The sequence below is a fragment of the Aulonocara sp. 'chitande type north' Nkhata Bay genome, linkage group LG1 (genome assembly GCF_057382095.1).
Source record: "Aulonocara sp. 'chitande type north' Nkhata Bay isolate Kocher_YH1m ecotype deep benthic linkage group LG1, A_spYH_male_GT1.1, whole genome shotgun sequence".
NCBI classification, from domain to species: domain Eukaryota; kingdom Metazoa; phylum Chordata; class Actinopteri; order Cichliformes; family Cichlidae; genus Aulonocara; species Aulonocara sp. 'chitande type north' Nkhata Bay.
Window position 1 is genome coordinate 4,616,725 of NC_141344.1, and position 18,537 is coordinate 4,635,261.

General features: G+C 40.5%; 1 protein-coding gene across 3 annotated transcripts in view; it reads right to left on the minus strand.

Moving 5' to 3' along the window:
• Positions 1 to 6,882: 6,882 nt before the first annotated feature.
• Positions 6,883 to 18,537, minus strand: part of LOC147338543 (protein MTSS 2-like) — a 78,237-nt gene continuing 66,582 nt past the window's right edge. For all 3 annotated transcript variants that reach the window (XM_086301823.1, XM_086301910.1, XM_086301740.1), the window contains 2 exons: positions 17,452 to 17,617; positions 6,883 to 16,914 (listed from right to left, as the gene is read on the minus strand). In XM_086301823.1, coding sequence (XP_086157949.1) covers positions 16,046 to 16,914; positions 17,452 to 17,617 — 1,035 coding nt within the window. In that variant the 3' untranslated portion in view covers positions 6,883 to 16,045. The remainder of the gene's footprint in view (positions 16,915 to 17,451; positions 17,618 to 18,537) is intronic.

Sequence of the window (18,537 nt, forward strand, 5' to 3'; positions counted from 1 at the left end):
CAATTTTTCAAATCCTGAGAGGAAAAATATAGGAAATCTGTGTGTAGATACTGAACCTTTAGAAAGACATTTTTGTACTCCTTTTAAGGGTTCTTTTTTGTACTTTATACTAAGGGTACAACTTTGCCCTTTAAAGTACAGGTTTGACGTGTAAAAGGTACAAATTACAAGGGTACAAATCAGTACCCACAGTTTAGGGTACAGAACGGTACCTTAGAGGGTACCACCCCAGTGACAAGCCATTGTACCCCTATAGGTACATTTCTGTACTTTAATTTCTGAGTGTGTATCAAGTGCTTTAATCAAAACCAGCTGACAAGATTTAGCTCAGTTAACCAGCAGACCATTCACTAATTCTCAGCAGATGATGGCCACCACCGGCAGCTATTGTTAGAAATGGAACATAAATCTCCAGAAACGATAATGAAGGCTAATGAAAAGTGTTTTCGGCTGTTTCAAGCTTGAAAAGAAAGAAAGAAGTTATTGATGCTTTAACTGTATTCACAGGAAAATAAATTAGATTCATTTTAGAGTACCTTGCCACAGTTTGCCTCAGAAATGTAAGCCATCTGATGATGTCCCTATGTCTGTGTGACATATTCCTGAACAACTCGTGTTGTTTAACATATTTACATGTGTGTACAGTAAGCATGCACTATCACTGCTCTGTCTGCTTCAGACCCATTTCTGCATTTGAGAGTTAAAGGTCTTGGCTGCCCCCTACCAGCACGCAGTAGAATACACCTAATTTCTTTCACTTCATTTCCAGCCTCATGAGTGATCTATAACTCTTTGTCAAGAGCAATGACCTGGAAAAATCTGAATTGAAGTGGAAACTGCAAACTCAGCATTAGCAACGGCAATGTTCACTAAGGTGTAATCAGGATGGGGTTTAGTTTCTCTGGCCAAGAAATCAATGTCTGTGCTTCAGAATAAAACTCTACAGGCATTTCCAACACTCTTAGCCATGGTTTTAATCATTATTTATTTTCACTGTTAATCATACAAATTTTTCTTGTCCAACATTAGGGGACATAGGGGACAGACTTGACTGGGGGAAAGAAGGGGAGAAAGAAAGAGGGAAAGAGAAACAACTGAGAAGAGGGACGGGGGAGATGTGTTGTTAATTAAAGAATGGTAAGGATCTTTAAGGCATAGGGAAGCGTTCATGATTTGTTCATAACCACAAAGGTTATGATTGGGTATTTCACAGTATAGTTTCTCAGCTGAAGCCCTTTTGATTCTCGACAAACAAAAGATTTTCAAAGTATCCAGCTTAAGAGCAGCTGAAGGCTAAGCTTTGCAAGGTGTATGTGGGTTTTGAGAAATTCTTTAGCCGTCCAATTAGATTTTAAAATTCTTGTTTTCATTTTTCATTTCTGCCTCAGTGTGCTATATGCTCTAATTCATAGACAAGATCTCATTCATAATTATATAATATATTCAATTCCCCTCTCCGCCTGCACACAGTCTTTATCGTTCAAGTTTGGGTCCTCCACCAGAGGCTCCATGTGCTCTAATTACCACTGAGACCACTCTTGCCTTCACTCTCCAGATCTTTTCAACCTCTTCTCTCAGCCCTTGTATTTCTCGAGCTTCTCGTGTTCCATGTTCCTGAAGTTGTTATCGCTCAGTATGGCAACATCTATCACTATGACCATCTTCTTATTCTGCTTGTTCACCACTGTTATGTCCAGTTGGTTAGCCATCACCAGAAATGTCTGCAAGTCCCACAGGATCTTGGCTCTGTTCATTGTCCAAGTAGGCTATCTGATAACCGAGAGGGCATAGGTTGCTCAGATTTTGTTCCTTTTCATTCAGCTGATTCCTGAAGACTTGTCTTAGTCTCTGCAGGTTCTGTATTTGGTTTCAGCTTCGTTTCAGCCTCTTGGTGGTTCCCATTTAGCTGTAGGATTCACAGGTATCTCAATATCTGCAATGCTGCCTTTTAGTAGTGTGATCCCCTCAGCTCGGACTACCTTCCCTCTCTGTGTTGCTATCTGACTACAGTTCTCCAGTTTGAATGACATTCAAATGTTGTTGCTGTAGATCCTAGTGGTGTGAATTGATGCTTCATTCACTCCAGGCGTACAGCTTGCTGTAATCCAGAGGAGGCTGCTGACGATTTATCCATTCTGTAGTCAGTATCTGCAGCCAGTCAGTTATCTCACTGAGGTGGTTCAGGCCTGGGCAGAACAGCAGTGGGGACAAAGCTTCTCCTTGGTAGATCCCACGCTTGATGGTGACTTGCGCTATTGGCTTGAAGTTGGCCTCTAGAGTTGTTTGCCACATCCCCATTGAATTCCTTAGAAGGATCTAAGGAAGTAAAGTTTAAAAACCTCATCTTAAAGGTAGAGCTTTGAGCTGGTTCCTCAGAAGAGAGGCCTGAAAGATGATGGCTCTGGCTCCCATTCAACTTTTAAATACTCTAGGACCAACAAGTAAGTCTGAAAGCTCTAATGGGGTGACATGATACTATAAGGTCATTAAAATGAGAGGGGTGTTTCTATCAGTACAGGATTTTGCATCAACTGAAGGCTTTTCATGGAGGTTTTAGGACATCCTGATAATAACTAATTACAGTAGTCAAGCCTTGAAGTAATGAATGCATGAACTAGTTTTTTAGTGTCACTCTGAGACAGGATGTTTGCAATCTTAGAGATATTGCACAATGGAACCAGTCCTACATAGTTGGTTAATATTTTATATATTAGCCCTCTATAAATTGAATTTGCAAGTTGGAAATTAGAGATCATCCAGGTCTTTATGTCTTTAAGACATTCCTGTAGTTTAACTAACTGGTATATGCTATCTGTCTTAATGGACAGATAAAGTTTGGTATCATTTGAATAGAGGTAAAAATTGGAGTCTATTAGATAGATATGATTCAAACCACCGTCAATACATTTAATACCTACAGTTACACCTACAGACAGGGGACTACAGATGAGTCGACTGTCAGAAGACACAAGAAGATCATTTGTAACCTTCACTAAATGTGACGAGCTCTGAAACCTGACTGAAACATTCCTCTCCAGATGATCAGTTAGTTGTTTTACTCTTTCAGGTCAAGTCATCTTTATTTAAACAGAGGGATAATATAATAAAAACAAAAAAAATAGATATTATGAAAACATAATAGAAAACATTGTAAGACATCCATATATGTTTGTAAATATGTATGTGTACATGCAAATATGCACATACATATACAAAAATGTACACATTCACACACAAGCACACATACGTGTGCATACGCCTCTGAAAGTGCGCCCCAGGGTGGCTGTGGCTGCAATGTAGCTTGCCATCACTAGTGTGTGAATGTGTGGATGACTGGATGTGTAAAGCGTTTTGGGGTCCTTAGGGACTAGTAAAGCGCTATACAAATACAGGCCATTTACCATACGTGAACATAAAATACATGTATACGTATACACATGCAAACATCATCCAATGAGATAAAAGACCAGAGTAGCTAAAACAGAATAAAAGAGGTGTCAGAGAGCTCTGAAATCCTTGGAAAATAGGTAGGTAATTGCACCTTAGAACACATACGCATCAACACTACAATGAGCGGGTGGAGGGAGGTTTGGAGTCTTCTCCCACCCCCATTCTCTGCGGCCTGCTGGAGCGGGAGGGCTAGTAGGAGGAGTTGGCCGTCCGACTGCGGTCTGGGGTGTGGGGCCTCCCTGCTGCTGCGGAGTCGGGGTGGTCTGCCTCTCCCCACCACAGGGAAAAGGGTAACACCACCTGGGTCTGGGTGCAATTCCCCCCTCCAGGGGCAAGGGTACCTAGACCCGGTTTGTAGAGTACGCTTGGGGAGTGTGATTGTGTGTACAGCGTCTCTTTATGTCTGTCTCCACGTTGGTTGAGTGTGGAGTAAGTGCATATGAGAGCATGAGGGTGGGAATGGATGTTTGTATCTGTGTGTGCCTGTATGTCTGTGTCTATATGTCAGGTTGGGTATCAGACGCCACCTCTCTGGGAACACCTCAGGCCCTCCAAGGTTTGGAGGCCTATCTCCACCCACCACCACTTCCCCTGCCGGTGGCGGACTCCCTCAGGTGTCGGTGTGTTGGTGGTTCTTTGTGTCTGGGGGTGGGCGTCCGGGTACACACCGGCTCACTCCTTGACTGGAGGAGCGCAGAGTTTGAGTGGGTAGGTGCAGGCTAAGAAGATCTCAAATGTAACCTGGAGCCAAACCACGGAGGGCTTTAAAAACAAATAATAAAACCTTAAAATCAATTCTGTATTTAACTGGCAGCCAATGTAGAGATGCGAGTATCAGAGTAATACTCTCTCTCTCTCTTTCCGGTACCCGTCAGGAGCCTTGCAGGTGCATTTTGAACAAGTTGCAGGCGGGACAGGCTTAAGTGAAAGATGCCTAAATAGAGAGAATTCAGTAGTCAAGATGTGATGATATGAAAGCATGGATAACAGTTTCCAGGTCTTTAGATGACAGGATTTTTTTAGTTTAGAAATGCTCCTGAGTTGGAAAAAACTGCCATGAACAACTGAATTTATTTGTTTGTCCAGCTTAAGGGTAGAATCAAAAATGAAACCAAGATTTTTTTTTTACATGGGGATGTTCATTAGCTGATAATGGGCCCAAGTCGTTTCTTATAAGACTAACAGAGTCCTGCTTACCCAAAATTATAATGTCGGTTTTGTTGTGATTTAATTTGAGAAAGTTCAGAGACATCCAGCAATGTATGTCGCTAAGACAATCTGAGACTTTCTGCAATGTGCTATCAGCACCTGGTTTTAGAGAGAGGTAGAACTGTGTATCATCTGCATAAGAGTGATAGGAAATTTGGTGTTTCTGAAAAATGGAGCCTAATGGGAGCATGTATAAGGAGAATAAGACAGTGCCCTGAATAGAGCCCTGAGGTATTCCACAAGTGAGTGTAGCTGGGGAAGAGTATTTGTTACCCAGCATCACAGAGTATGATCTGCTCTCTAGGTAAGAGGCAAACCATTTTAGAGCAGAGCCTTGAATGCCGACACATGTCTTAGACGGTTTAATAGGATTGTGTGGTTGACAATGTTAAATGCTGCACTCAGGTCTAAAAGAACTGTACTTTTTCCAGAGTCAGCAGCTAAAAGCACATCATTGAACACATTCAGTAGAGCAGACTCTGTGCTGTGGAAGGCTCTGAAACTACACTCATATTTATCCGGAATATTATGTGTGTTACCAATTATGAGGATAATTGGTGGAGGACAACTTTCTCGAGAACCTTAGACAAGAACAATAGACAGCTTAGAGAACTGATGTCTCCAAACCAGGTTTTTTTTTTAGAAGTGGCTGGACAACAGCTTGTTTAAACAAATGAGGAACAGTTCCATTTGAGATACTGCCATTTACAATAGTGGGGATGTTAGGGCCGACTGTCTTCAGCACATCTCTGAAAAATGGCGTATAGGTGACACATCCAAGGGGCACGTAGTTGGTTTCATGTGCATTATTATATCAGTAAGATGGGATAATGAAACTGGTTTAAATTCAGAGAAAAAGAATGAACATGTAGGTGGCTCTTTCCAGAATTTATAACGTTAGCTAAAACAGTTGGGTCAAGGGATGGCTTTTTAAACAATGGATTAAGCTGTAGCCGATTAATAGAGACAAATTGGTCATATTTAAGATTGAAGGATTAATTAATGGTTGGATTTGTTTAAGCAGTCTTGTAGGAATGGGGCCTAAAAGACACGTTGATGGTTTGGAGGAAGTTATTACTGAAGTTAACTCAGAAAGATCACTTGGAGAAAAATAGTTTAAATAAATATCAACGTTATAGAAAGTAGCTGTGCATAATGGTACTCAGGGCTGGACTGGGACAAATAATCGGCCCGGGCATTTTGGCTAGAGACCGGCCCACCAGGTATTGTAGGAAAAGCCATAAAGCCTTTGAAAGAAAACAAACACTGTTGTGACAGTGATGTACAGTTTCTTTTTGGTATATATGTATGATTTCTATGCGTTTGACCACTTTGGTTGTAAGATTATTTATAAAAAGCTAGACATTTTAAATGAGAATAAGAAAGAAGTATTTCTTTGTGCCCCCCTTTCCCTGTTAATGCCCTACCTCAGCGGTCCCCAACCTTTTTTGCGCCGGTTTGTGCCCGACAATATTTTCACGGACCGGCCTTTAAGGTGTTGCGGATAAATACAACAAAATAAAACTAGTGCCAGTACCGAAAAAAAGAAGCTTTATTCATGACACATGTGAAAAGACCCAGGAAAACCGAGTTAACAAAAAAAAAACGATAACAGAGGAACCTTATTTGTAAGAATATAGACTCATCTGGAGACAGCTCTTTAGAGCACTTCTTTTCTAGCTTAGAAGAGAGAAAGACCTTGAATAATTGGCATGCCTTCTTCCTTTTTGAAGGTGTGCCACATACATAAGGCCTTGTATTCTGCATATGGAGAGGAATGTGCAATACACATAAAGACCATGTTTTTATATAAATGTGAGCTGTGCTGACCTGTACATATTACTCTTTTCTCATCTGCAGACTCCTATTTAATGTTTCTATATACATCTGAGAGAGAGTGTAATTCATTTTAACTCTAACTTAACCTAGACATTCGACTTTTTATTTACATTATCTGCCTAAAGTTATTGTTGTGGAAAATATGTACCAATGGGATATGGAATCTTTTCCTAACCACTGTTATTATGCACTGAAAGTGCAAGTGTCTTTCTTTGGTTCAGTGACTACAGTTAGCCTTTCTACCGCTGACTGGCCTATAGATGCCACACAGACTATTCACTGACCCATACTGAATCGCTTCTTACAGTGCATACTAAACTCTGTAGATGGTTTAGGATTCTGACCATATTTCTTGAATAAAAAGATTCGTTTTACACAGCAGCACACAGTTTAAGTACAACTTTTATTAATACTGGAATCATCACAGTGCGTTTTGTTACATTAGCAGTGACTAAAGTTAACAAAAAAAGGGTCAATCTTACAAAAAGGAAGACAGAAAAGAAATCTTCACCTTCAGCGACAGAGGCGAACCAAACTTAGAAATCAATTCACAATAAATTAAAGGAAAAAAAGCGGAAGTGAGGGGGCGTGAGAAGAGAGAAAGACAAGACCACAGTGCCTGCAGGGCTACTCGGGAGGAAAAAGAGGAGCTAAAAGACTGGTTTGTACAGAAAGAAGAAGCAGGTGTTGACTCTCTCACAATGTTATTATTTGGGAAAAAAAAAGCCCCTCAGAAAATGCCTCAGCTGTGAATTTTGTAGAGATTTCATTGAGAGTTCAGATGTCGGCTGTCGAGAGAGAGAGCAAGCGAGCAAGAGACACTACTGGAACTGGAGTATAGACACCAAGACATTCAATTTAGTTGCAGTGACAGTGGCACCGGGAGGCCACTTCGGCCACTCTGTTCTGCATGGCTGTATGACAAGAGGTTGCAATGTGTTACATCAGGATCTCATAGAGGACTTCAAGGTACCCTCATGTGGCTTCTGAGAATCAACCTTAGTCATGTTTGCTTCAGACCAGTGTGTATATGTGCGTGTGTGTGTGTGTGTAGTAATGTGGATACCTTCCGTATTAGACAGCAGGAAAGACTGACAGATTGTGTGTGGGAGGTTGAAGGGAGGAACAGTAGGGGTTTTAACCATCTCTCCTTGTACCACACACATAATCACACTCATACAGACACACATACACAAGTACATAGTTCAATATAACTTGGGCAGATGGCTAAACGAGTGGGTTGTATATAGAGCAACTCAAAACTTTTTTTTGTCTGATCAAAAATATAAAACAATCTGTTCTTCAATGGCCAGCATTGTGGTTTCCTTACTTAGATCAAGTCAACAATCAAGAACATTATGTTCATTTTGACTGGGGTATTTCTAATGAAGACATTTTTAAATCTTGTGTAGCATATTATGTAAGTATACAACATTTAAAGGGAAGTTATTTCCATACAGATTTCTAACATTGTTTTCATGCTGCGAGCAAATGCTCACAGTGGAAGTCTTCCAACCGCCTATAAATCTCCGTAACTAGGGAAAGGGATATGTATCGGGTCATGAAGTTTACCGGCTGAGAGAAGTTGGCCGTGCCTTAAGTTTCATCATCAGTCGTCAACATGCAGTTTGAACTTCTGTTCTGCTCTAATTTTAATTTGATTATGTTGCACTAACAGTAAAATGACAGGATGCTGACTGCTGCATCTTCTCCAGTCTCTATAACAGTGATGTAAAATGGCTTCAGAAGAAATAATTCAGACAGCAGTTGGAAAAAAGCTGATTACATGTGCAGCAATTTTGATAGAAAAATGACTTTTATGCAAGATATCAATTTAGTAGTGTTGTCTCCTGAGCCATGCCAATCAAAAACAGAACATGTGAAATTGGCGATACCGAAAGCTTAGTTAAAAGTAGACAATGTTGTTGTTTTTCATGTATTAAATGATGTAAACAATCCTTCCCTAGAAATGAGACTCTCAGCCTGTGGACAGATTTCTGTTCGAACGACTCGGGTTAAAAAAGCCAAACCTGCTTTAAGCCATCTTTTGTCTGGATGACATCAGCTAATGATAGCTTGCAAAAGACAAATTGCTAGGCAGCTAGCTAACATGTATCATCTACTTAAAGTAAATCAGAGAAGAACTGTTTCCTCTTGAAATCAACCTTCAGTTAAATTTGGGTTACAAGACCACGCTTAACAAATTGGTGTTACAGCTGTAGTTGGTGTGGCTTTTCTTGCTCCTAAGGTCAGTTAGTGTTTTAACCTTTTCCTGTATGTTGTTCAGGTTTTTTATATTCTACCCTTTTTTACTCTTATGCTTTGTCACTCCTTGCCACAATGGAAATCAATTCACAATTGAACTGCAATATATTTTATTTATTTACATATGGTATTTTGGTGGTCTCCCTAACTGACCTTGTACTGTTAGTTTAAAATGCTCACATGGTGTCTTTGACAAAAGCTCACTGAGAAACCAAGTAACATGAACGCCTTTGAGGTGATGTCAGGAAGATGCCGTAAAAAGCCTGATCAAAATTAATTAAAATGTAATCTAGCACTGAGACGGTGTTAGAGATCCATCTGCTTGCCTTGAGACCAGCAGATATTAATGTGCACGCTAGGGAAAAGTTTAACCTACCTAATGATTCCAGCATTTTGAACAAAACACCCAGGTCCCAAAATGATAGCATCCATTAGCCATTATGACACACTGGATCCACACATGCATCCTGACATACAGTAATCAGACACAGAAGGAGGGGGAGGGAAGAGGGTGAAGGGAAAGACAGAAAGATAATAAACTGAGCGTAGTGTGTATTCACTGTGGACTATGGTCATCAAAATTATTTTTCATTAGCTTTGATGGGCTGCGAGGCACAGAGAGACAGAGTAATGCCAACGGGGCTCCCATCTTGACAAGTGTTGTTTTCTGATTTGTCAGCCACACATTATCCCTGTGTGTACTGATTGAGGAAAGTGGATTAAAGTTGAATGGCAATAGGGGAAAGGGAGAGAAGACGGGGATACACAAGTTTAAATGTCTGGGAATAAAGGAACATTTAAATTCAGTTCTCTTTTGCTTTTTCCACTTGGCGAAATACGATTAGCATGGCTAACTGGTAGCTTTCATATACCTCCAGGCTGTTCAGACAATTATGGTATTAGGAATTTTCAGCTCAGTCCATCTCCAGTTACATAATCCAAAAAAAAAATTTTAAAAAATCATGTTTTCATTAAAAGTTAAAGCAACCGCTTAACATTTTGGAAATTTTCGAGCTTATTTCTTTATTCTCTTGTCAGTGTGAGCCATTCACTGTGGGAACAACACTTGCCAGTTAACCTCTTACTTTGTATAATTTACATTTTCAGATTAAACACAAAAGTGTATTACTAAGTAAACTACAGGTATAAAGGTAGGTGGAATGTTTCAGTTTGGAGGGGTTGGGTTTCCTACATCTTCCAAACCTTGCCATGCTAAAATTACCATCTGTTGGCTATGAATTATTCTTTAATGCACACACTCACCAAAAGTGAAAGTAAGTATTTTCCAAAATGTTAAACTAGTCCTTTCACATGCTCTATGCAGCCTCGTGCTAATCATTGAAAAGTATATAGCTTTCTAGTTTTTAGGGCTTGTTGTGCAGTATTTTAAGTATACACAGTATTTTTAAGTACTGTGCATGTTTTTAAGTGTGTGCATTACTAAAGAAGCTTGCACATTAACCTTGATGGAAAACAAGAAAGCTAATATAAAGTAAACTGTGGTAATATCATTGACTGAGCCAAATTATGAAATTAACATAAGAGGAGATTGTTCTATATGTTAGTCCTGTTTCTAATATGTCCACAAGTGTTCCCATCTATGCGCGCATGCCTGCATGCATGTGTGTCTATGTGCCTTTGTATGTTTCTGCAGCAGCCACTCCGTTTGAAGGTGGGCCCACACTGAACAACACATACACTCGTAAACTTACACTGTAGCACAGTTATTCCAGCTTGTTCAGTTAGTTACACAGTTAATTTAGAATTTTAAAAACATTATTATTTAGTATGATATTTCTTGTGCTGTAAACTGGGTATTTTAAAGGAAAATAGCAGTGTTGTGTCTTTTAGTCATCTTAACCATTCAACCTTTTACTGTGTGCCTTTAGGCTGCCGTGATCTCATTCAATTTGAAAAACTCAGAGGTTTTAGAATACTGGTCTGATCCCAAGTTGTTATTTATAATTTGAGTGCTTGTTCTCCAGGGCATTATTAAAACTTTATTAAAGGAATAACTTCCTGTAGATAACTGGCAGTTTATTCCTTAGTTTTCATTTCATTCAATAAATATGCAGCACTTAAATCTTCAGACTCAGGGAGACATGTGTAGCTATGAAGACTGAAGTCAGCTTCTCATACTCAGAAAATCACACCCACTGGAGAAGAAAACAATCATAGCCTCAACATGCAACTTTTGCAGGACTTTAGAATATTTCATGGCTCTAGGGCTCCGTTTCTCAGAAAGCGATTAAGTCTGGTGCTAGACTAGAACCTTTTTCAGTGGCAAAGTTTTCTATTAATCTGGGACTTTACACACACTTAGCTGATCTTATTCAATCCCTCTCCGTGAGAGGACTGCTGCTAGTTGGATGAGTGTGATTGTTTATGCCTGAGTTTGCTGAGTGTCGCATCAAGCTGCAGCTTGGTTGTTATACTGTATTTTTATTGTTTGCTGATTATTGCACAACACAACAACATTTTGTTTCAGCCTGTGTATGTCTGTAAACACCATGTAAAAACATGGTATTACAGAATAAACCTTCTTGAATCTTGGCTAGGCTTCTCACAACTCTGGGAAACTTTTAGAACATTACAGGAAGTAGTATCTTGTCAAACACTAAACAAAAGGAGTTTTCTTCTTTTAAAAGGGAGTTTTTAAATGTCCTACTGCTGCCAAGTGCCTCCTCGTAAGGAATCTTTGGATTGCTAGTTTTTTCCCCCTATAATAGAATCTTTACATTATATATAGCATGTAATATAAAGTGCCTCGAGATAGCTGAATTAATAATCCTAATGAAATTGTAAATTTTCCTACTGAGTGACCAAGCCTTGCATAGCTTTATTAGGTTAATGCCTACAGTAACGTCATGCTGCACACTGAGTTTCAGGATCCCAGAGTTTTCCCATTCTTCCTAACGCCTCACATTTTATTACTTTTATCTAGCAGGGTTGGATAATTAGACAAATATACTGACAATAAATAAATCTTAATATGGAAGTCTTGGTTCCGATCTCCATTTTGGAGTTAGGCGATATGGGTTCTGCTGCAAAATTCTGCAAATATATCTACAGTACCCAGTTGTTGGACTCATCGTAACCACCTGAAAAATTAAACATACTACCCAACACTAACACCCAGTTTTACCATTTGAATGGCTCAGTGTTTTGGTTTGGCAGCTTATTAAACCATTTGGTGGTGCATGACACCTCACAGCAGCTTTTAGGCAAGGTAAATTTTCAAAGTCAGTGAGGATGATACACCATTTTCTTCTCCAGTGTGTATTATTTATTCTGTCTCTTTAAAGATATCTGAACTCCAAATAACACCATTAGAGCTGTGTAGTGTGAAATAACTTTAAGGTGGACAAAACAAGTATCCTAGTCTACAAAACAATGGTATTCTCCTTTATCATACCCACAGTGGATCATGATTGTGAATGCACATACATGCACTACCCCTGTATTGCTTTCCTGTTGTTTAAAGAGGAAATATCACCCAGTTGTACAGGAACAATGCTCTGACATTGCAATAGTTTAAGCAAATCAGACACAGTTGGATGCCATCCTTCACCATGTCATACATTCAGGTATACAGATTCATGGACATGGTGACCTTGACAGGTGGTTTAGGAGAAACTCTTTTTCACTTTTCTCACTCAGAACATGTTTTTTTTTCCCCCTTTCAACTTCTAAGATTCAGAGTCAGATTTATCACACAGCATCCACATGTAACAACAAATGCACAGTTTGCTGTTGACAGAACATTAAAACATCCCCTATTTGATGCACTGTTGCAAACTTCAACAAAAAAAAATGGTGTGCTTGCAGAGGGTGCCTATGTTAAAAACATCTGTTCTCCAACTCTTTATATTAAATCATTCTAAAGAAGCCACAAATGTGCCTGGAACAATTTTCTATTCAAGGCAAAAAAAATAAATAAAATAAGTTGACAAAAAGAGTATATAGGAGAGTGGATGTCGCAGGCTATGTTCAGGTCACTGCTAAAAGAGCATACAGACATGTTGATGAAGAGTTCACTAGCCTAAAGATCAACAGCCAAACAAGGACACACTCACTCTCGGCCCACACGTCCTGCATCCGTATGTTACACAGCTTAGTAGTTTGTGTTACAACTGGAGTTTTTTCTTTTTTTCTTTTTTTACATTAATTAAAGTTAAGACAAAACATTCAAACAGTACTGTAGAAGAAAAAAAAACAACTAAATATTCCATGTAATATTTTCTAACAAACCTTTATACCAAATCTGTGCGCCTGATTCTCTTTAACAAGTACAGCACATACAGTACATATTGTATGAACAGGCAGTGAAATGCTCATTTCACACATCTTTTCCTCTCTGTCAACTTGCAAAGTTAAATATTCCCACGTCTTTGTCATCAGCGAGCCGGCTTCACCATTTCTTGCATCTTAATGTTCATAAAAGTTTCTTTCACACAGCCATATCCTGAGCTGAACTGGGGCGGCCTTTTTGTGTTCAGACACCAGCGTTGTGTCTCACTGCTGGGAATACATTCATTTTATGTGACTGAATAAATGTGGGGCTAAATAATTATGTTGCATGTGATTGAGCCAATTTAAAACCAGCTGGCCAAAGAATCTGAAAAATTTAGGTTAGATTACATTACTTGTTACAGTCCTCCAGTACTTGTACTGGATTTGAGAATGGTGGCTTTCAATAGCTTCAAAGGCAGTCTCACCTTACACCCTGTGCAGAAGTCCAACTTTCAATCGAAGACTTGGGCAACAGCAAAACTTTCAGGAACTTGCGGGCAGCTAAGAAAACTTTTACGCATAATAACCACTTTGACAAATTTACTCCCCCTGCACTAGGCAACTTCATCCTGTCTCTTATTTGAAGAGTTGAAAATGATCTCAAGTCTCTTGATCTGTCAAGACTATAAACATGTAGACCTCCAAATTGTTGAATAGCAATTTTAATGCTATTGTTTAGTTTCAAACAATAATCCCTCACTCTCTACCAAAATAAAGAACTAAGAACTAATGTCAAAAATTGTCAGCTACAAGCTGGACATGTCTCCGAGTGTTTTATTACATCTGTGCTATGTGTGCTATGCTGTTTGATTAAAATCTTTGTTTTATTTAGAAAGGACAACATACAGAGTAAATCTAAGGCAAAAGAGTATTGTTCAGCTTTGTTCAAGGCTTTACTTTGTGTGGCCACAATGTAAAAAAAGACACAATATTTACAGGTGAGACGATATTTTTTAGATAAGCAGCTGTCATTGAAGATTTGGACAGTGAAAAATACAGCCCTAATTTTTGATACTGGTTAAGTATTAAGAGGCAAATATCCAAGTAAAAGTGTTTGATTTTGTTCTCGACCACAGGTGTGTTTATAGTTTTGATTGTATTGGCCCAATTTTTGACATTTTCGCCTCTCTACAATAACATAATACAGGAAAACCGAATTTCAACTGTTAAACTCACAGTGGAAAAAGTTTTATTCTGAAAAGCTGTTTTTATTAGGTTTTTTAAAGGTCTGTGTCCACAGTAGAAACTCAATCAAACCTACATTCCCCTCTGATGCTATGAGGCAGAAGTTTCAGTGACAGAAAAATAAAACTGGCAGGAAAGTATGGATCTGCTTTATACAGTCTGACCTGTCTATACTGTGCTTTTTTTTTTCATTATGTGACCAGTCCTTTAAATGCCAGTGCAGCCACAGCATTAAAAACTTCAGTGCTCTTCACGATCCACAACAAGCAATAGCTTGTATGGCCCTGACACTTTCTTATCCCATCTCATTCGACCAATCTCCCAAATCAACCAGTCTTTCTCACTTGCTCTTTGTCCCTCCCTGTCTTCTTCTGCTTCTTCTTTCACAAATTAAATAATTCCCCCCTGGATACCATCTCGCTCACTTTCACACTCCCTATCATACAGTATGACTAAAACAACACCTACTGGCTATTGTACATATTACCTATCCCCTATCAAAGTGCTTACAGTTTTCCTTCCCCCCCCCCAGACTTTTGTAATCCATTTCATTCACCAGAAAGAGACAGGGACAGAGAGAGACACACGCCAAAACCGGCTAGGCATGAATTCACAGTCGATGTGTAATTTAGCATTCCTGATGATTGCCTGAATGTGACAAAGGAGAATCTACAATCCTCCATCGAGCCGCTTCTTCGAAACAAGAAAATAAAACACATTTATTGCTCCATTTCTGATTTAACATTTTCTCTCTGGTTCTAGAAAATATATATGAATATATCTATACGCCTGGAGTACGTCTTGTAACTTCTCGTACAGCGGTAACAAGGTAAATGACGTCACAATATAAACAAGAAAATACACGCACAACACACAGGAGAAAAAGCCCTGCCCTCATTGGGTAACCAGCTGTCCTGCAGCAGAGCTCTACCCACCCTCCTCGCACACATACACACAATTAGTCACACGTAGACACACACTCATGTTTTACATTTGCCCACATGCACACCCATGAATGCACGCATTCACTACGCAGAGAGCGAGAGAGGGGGGAAGGGGGCACTAGCACGGTTCAATGCCAACAGTGGATATTTCCTTTTTTCCAAGATTCTTTTCATTAGGATGAACCAGAGAGGCCCTCTGGCTTGTTAGCTCCCCGTACTAATACCAAAGCTTCAGTTCAATGGGCTAATAAGTACAGTGTGTTGCTGCTGAGACAGCTTGGGTTCAAACCCAGCTGCTCACATGGCACTCTGAGTCCCCTCTCTCTCTCGTCCACACCAGCCCCTCGTTCAGTCATCAGTCTTTCATCTGGGATCAGACAGTCGGGTTAGTTGGAGAAGAGGATAGGGAAAGGTGTAAGTTGGCAAAACAGAACAGAACCCAGCGTTTCTCTCTTTCTTTGCCTCTTTTTTAAAAAATCATATCCGTTTTTTTTTTTTTTTTGTCCTGTGAGTCTTTCCTTCCCTGGGTGAAGGTGTATAGAAGACAAACATGCGTCCAACACACACTAGTTATAGTGGCCTGCTAGGAGCCTGTCAATGTTCAGCATTTAACTTTTAACTGTCAGCATGGGTTAACATTATTATTGTTATTATTATCATTATATTATATATCATTACTCTAATGGTGTCTTTAAACTTTTTTTTGTGTATGTTTCTGCTTTCATTCGTCTTCTGTTATATTATAGCTTTCCCTACATGGTTAAGTTTTTGTGTATGTACTAGGTGGTTGGGTTGCATCACACCAACACCTGACTCCCTCTCGGTTGACAAGCATCATCCTCTTTCTGCTGTTCCTCCGATCACAATATACGGGGAGCTGAGCGGTCATTGGAGACGGTTTTGCGAAGACGGACTCCTCTCCTGATGGTGGTCAGCATGTCACCAGACCCTTCTGCCCCTTCGGTCCCTGTCTGAGTGTCAGTGGGGCCAGTTGGTGGTGGGGCTGGGTCATCAGGGAGGGCAGGGAAGGGAAACTGGCCCTCACCAAGGGCGTGTGCACTAGCTACCAGCTCGCCAATCTTCTCCACTAGGCTGTGCCGATTGGCTGCGATCATCTGATCTTCCTCTGATCCAGTGCCCGAGCCTGTTCCTATTGCAAGGCCCCCATGCTGCTGAGCATAGACCTCTAACGCAGCCCCTGATCCCCAGGCGGTGTTAGGCAGGCTGAGGCGCTTTGGTGATGCCTTCACATAATCAAGCGCTCCCTGTGAATCCTCAGCTCCAGTGAAGAACACACATTCCTCACTCCCCACACGGACAGGTACGCCACCAGCGTGCCCTCCACCTGCACCAGGTGAATGTGAGTCTCCAGGGACAGTGGGTGTTTTCACAGGCACGATGGGTGGTCGAATGGGGATGGGCCCCGCACTGGATAACGTGCGCCTCACGCCAGGTTTGGTAGAGGGGGTTCGGCGGATGGTGGCAGTCCCTGGAGTCCCTGCTCCACCTCCACCAGCTCCACCGGGCTGCCCTGGTATCCCATGAGCCCCTGGACCAAGAACGCCAGTGGGCAGGCCAGCTGTGCTGGCTGGCCTCTTGGTCTGGATCATTCGCCTGTAGTTCTGGGCAATATTAGAGTGGCGAGGAATTGTGGAGGACTTGTCAAACTCTGTCTGTCCATCTGGACCTTCGGCATCACCATTCACTGAGTAGCAGTCATAATCTGAACCTAATATGAGGAGAGCAGAGGGTAAAACAAAAAAAGGTATTCATGAGATTTTAGAGAAATGATTGAACTATATGTGCCAGAAACAGAGACAGAGGAAAGACAATGTTCTGTGGTCGCTTTATTAGATTAACACAGGGATAGCTACATCATTTTGGTAGAGCAAGCCAGCAAGTGAGCACATTTAATATTTTTCAATTTTATCTTTATATTGTCATTTTCCAACTGCTGTAAGAGAAACTGTCAGAATACATCCATCATACACTTTAGCTGCTGCCTGGATGATTAAATGGATTCACTTAATCTGATTTTGGTAAAACTACACTCAATGGCAGGAGTGCTAGTGGGAGGAATACAATAAACTTCTGCAGAAGTTTTAAATATTGATATTTCCCCTAAAAAAACACCTTCCCTTAACAGGTTGCTTTTCCTGGAATGTTACAAAAATAAGATGATGAATGTGGCCAGGTGAAATGTAATATATGTGGGCACCGAATGAGATTAAATGCTGCCATAAAGAGTGTGGTAGATTAGTTTCACCTTGTGAAGGAATTGTGTCCTCTGAGCAGGATGGGGTTGTGGTCTCTGTGCTATATCCACTGGAGTACTGCAGGGAGTCTCTGTTGCTCTTCTGCTGCTCCATGCTGAGTCCCCTGGTAAGCACCATGGCCAGGTCACTGGCTGCTGGAGAAACCTCCTCTCCATGCTGAGAACATACAATGAAACACTGCACTGGAGTTTGAGCAACCCGCTGTTTGAAAACTAAACCCTAATCTACAAATTGAATAGAATAAAAAAGGTTTCTGGTCCTAAAATGCAGTAGCAAAAAGAAAAGAGTTTTGTTTTTTGTTTCATTTGTAAACATCCACCTGAGAACCTGGAAGTGTTTTGCCTGTGCCGTACCTTGTGTTGACAAGGACACTTGTGTTCACAGCCTTTTGTAGACATATATAGGCTTTGTATGCTTTTTCTAAATTGACAACTAAGTCAAGTCTTTAGCTGACTGTCTCAGATGTATTCCACAGTGAATGATATATGAGCTGCTGAGGGCCATGTGACACATCAAACTTATTGGTAATGTCACAAGAAAAGCAATGGTGTGCTTGGTTTCAACGTAACTTTATTCTTTCATGAGTTATTTACAAGTTTCTCTTTGTTCACAGCCATTGACATGTCGAAGAGGTTAACACGTGAGGAGGAGATCGAAATTGCGTTGATATCTGGTGAACGCAGTAACCGGGTCATTGCAGCAGATTTCAATGCAAGACACCTTACGAGACCACCCATCTCCCATGCTACAGTTAGCAAACTGCTTGCTAAGTTTCGTGAAACTGGTTCAGTGTTGGATTTGCCAAAATGTGGACGCAAGAAAACTGTCACTAATGAAGAAACATCAGTGGCTGTCCTAGCTTCATTCAGCAGGAGCCCACAGCGTAGCACAGTCGAACATCCCTTCGGCGGATATTAGCTACTCACAAATGGCACCCTTACAAACTCCAGCTACTGCAGCATCTCAGCGAGGATGACCCAGATCGGCGCACAGAATTTGCAGAATGGGCAAAACAAAAATTGGAACAGGACCCTCAGTTCACGCTGAAGATTTTGTTCAGTGATGAGGCAAACTTT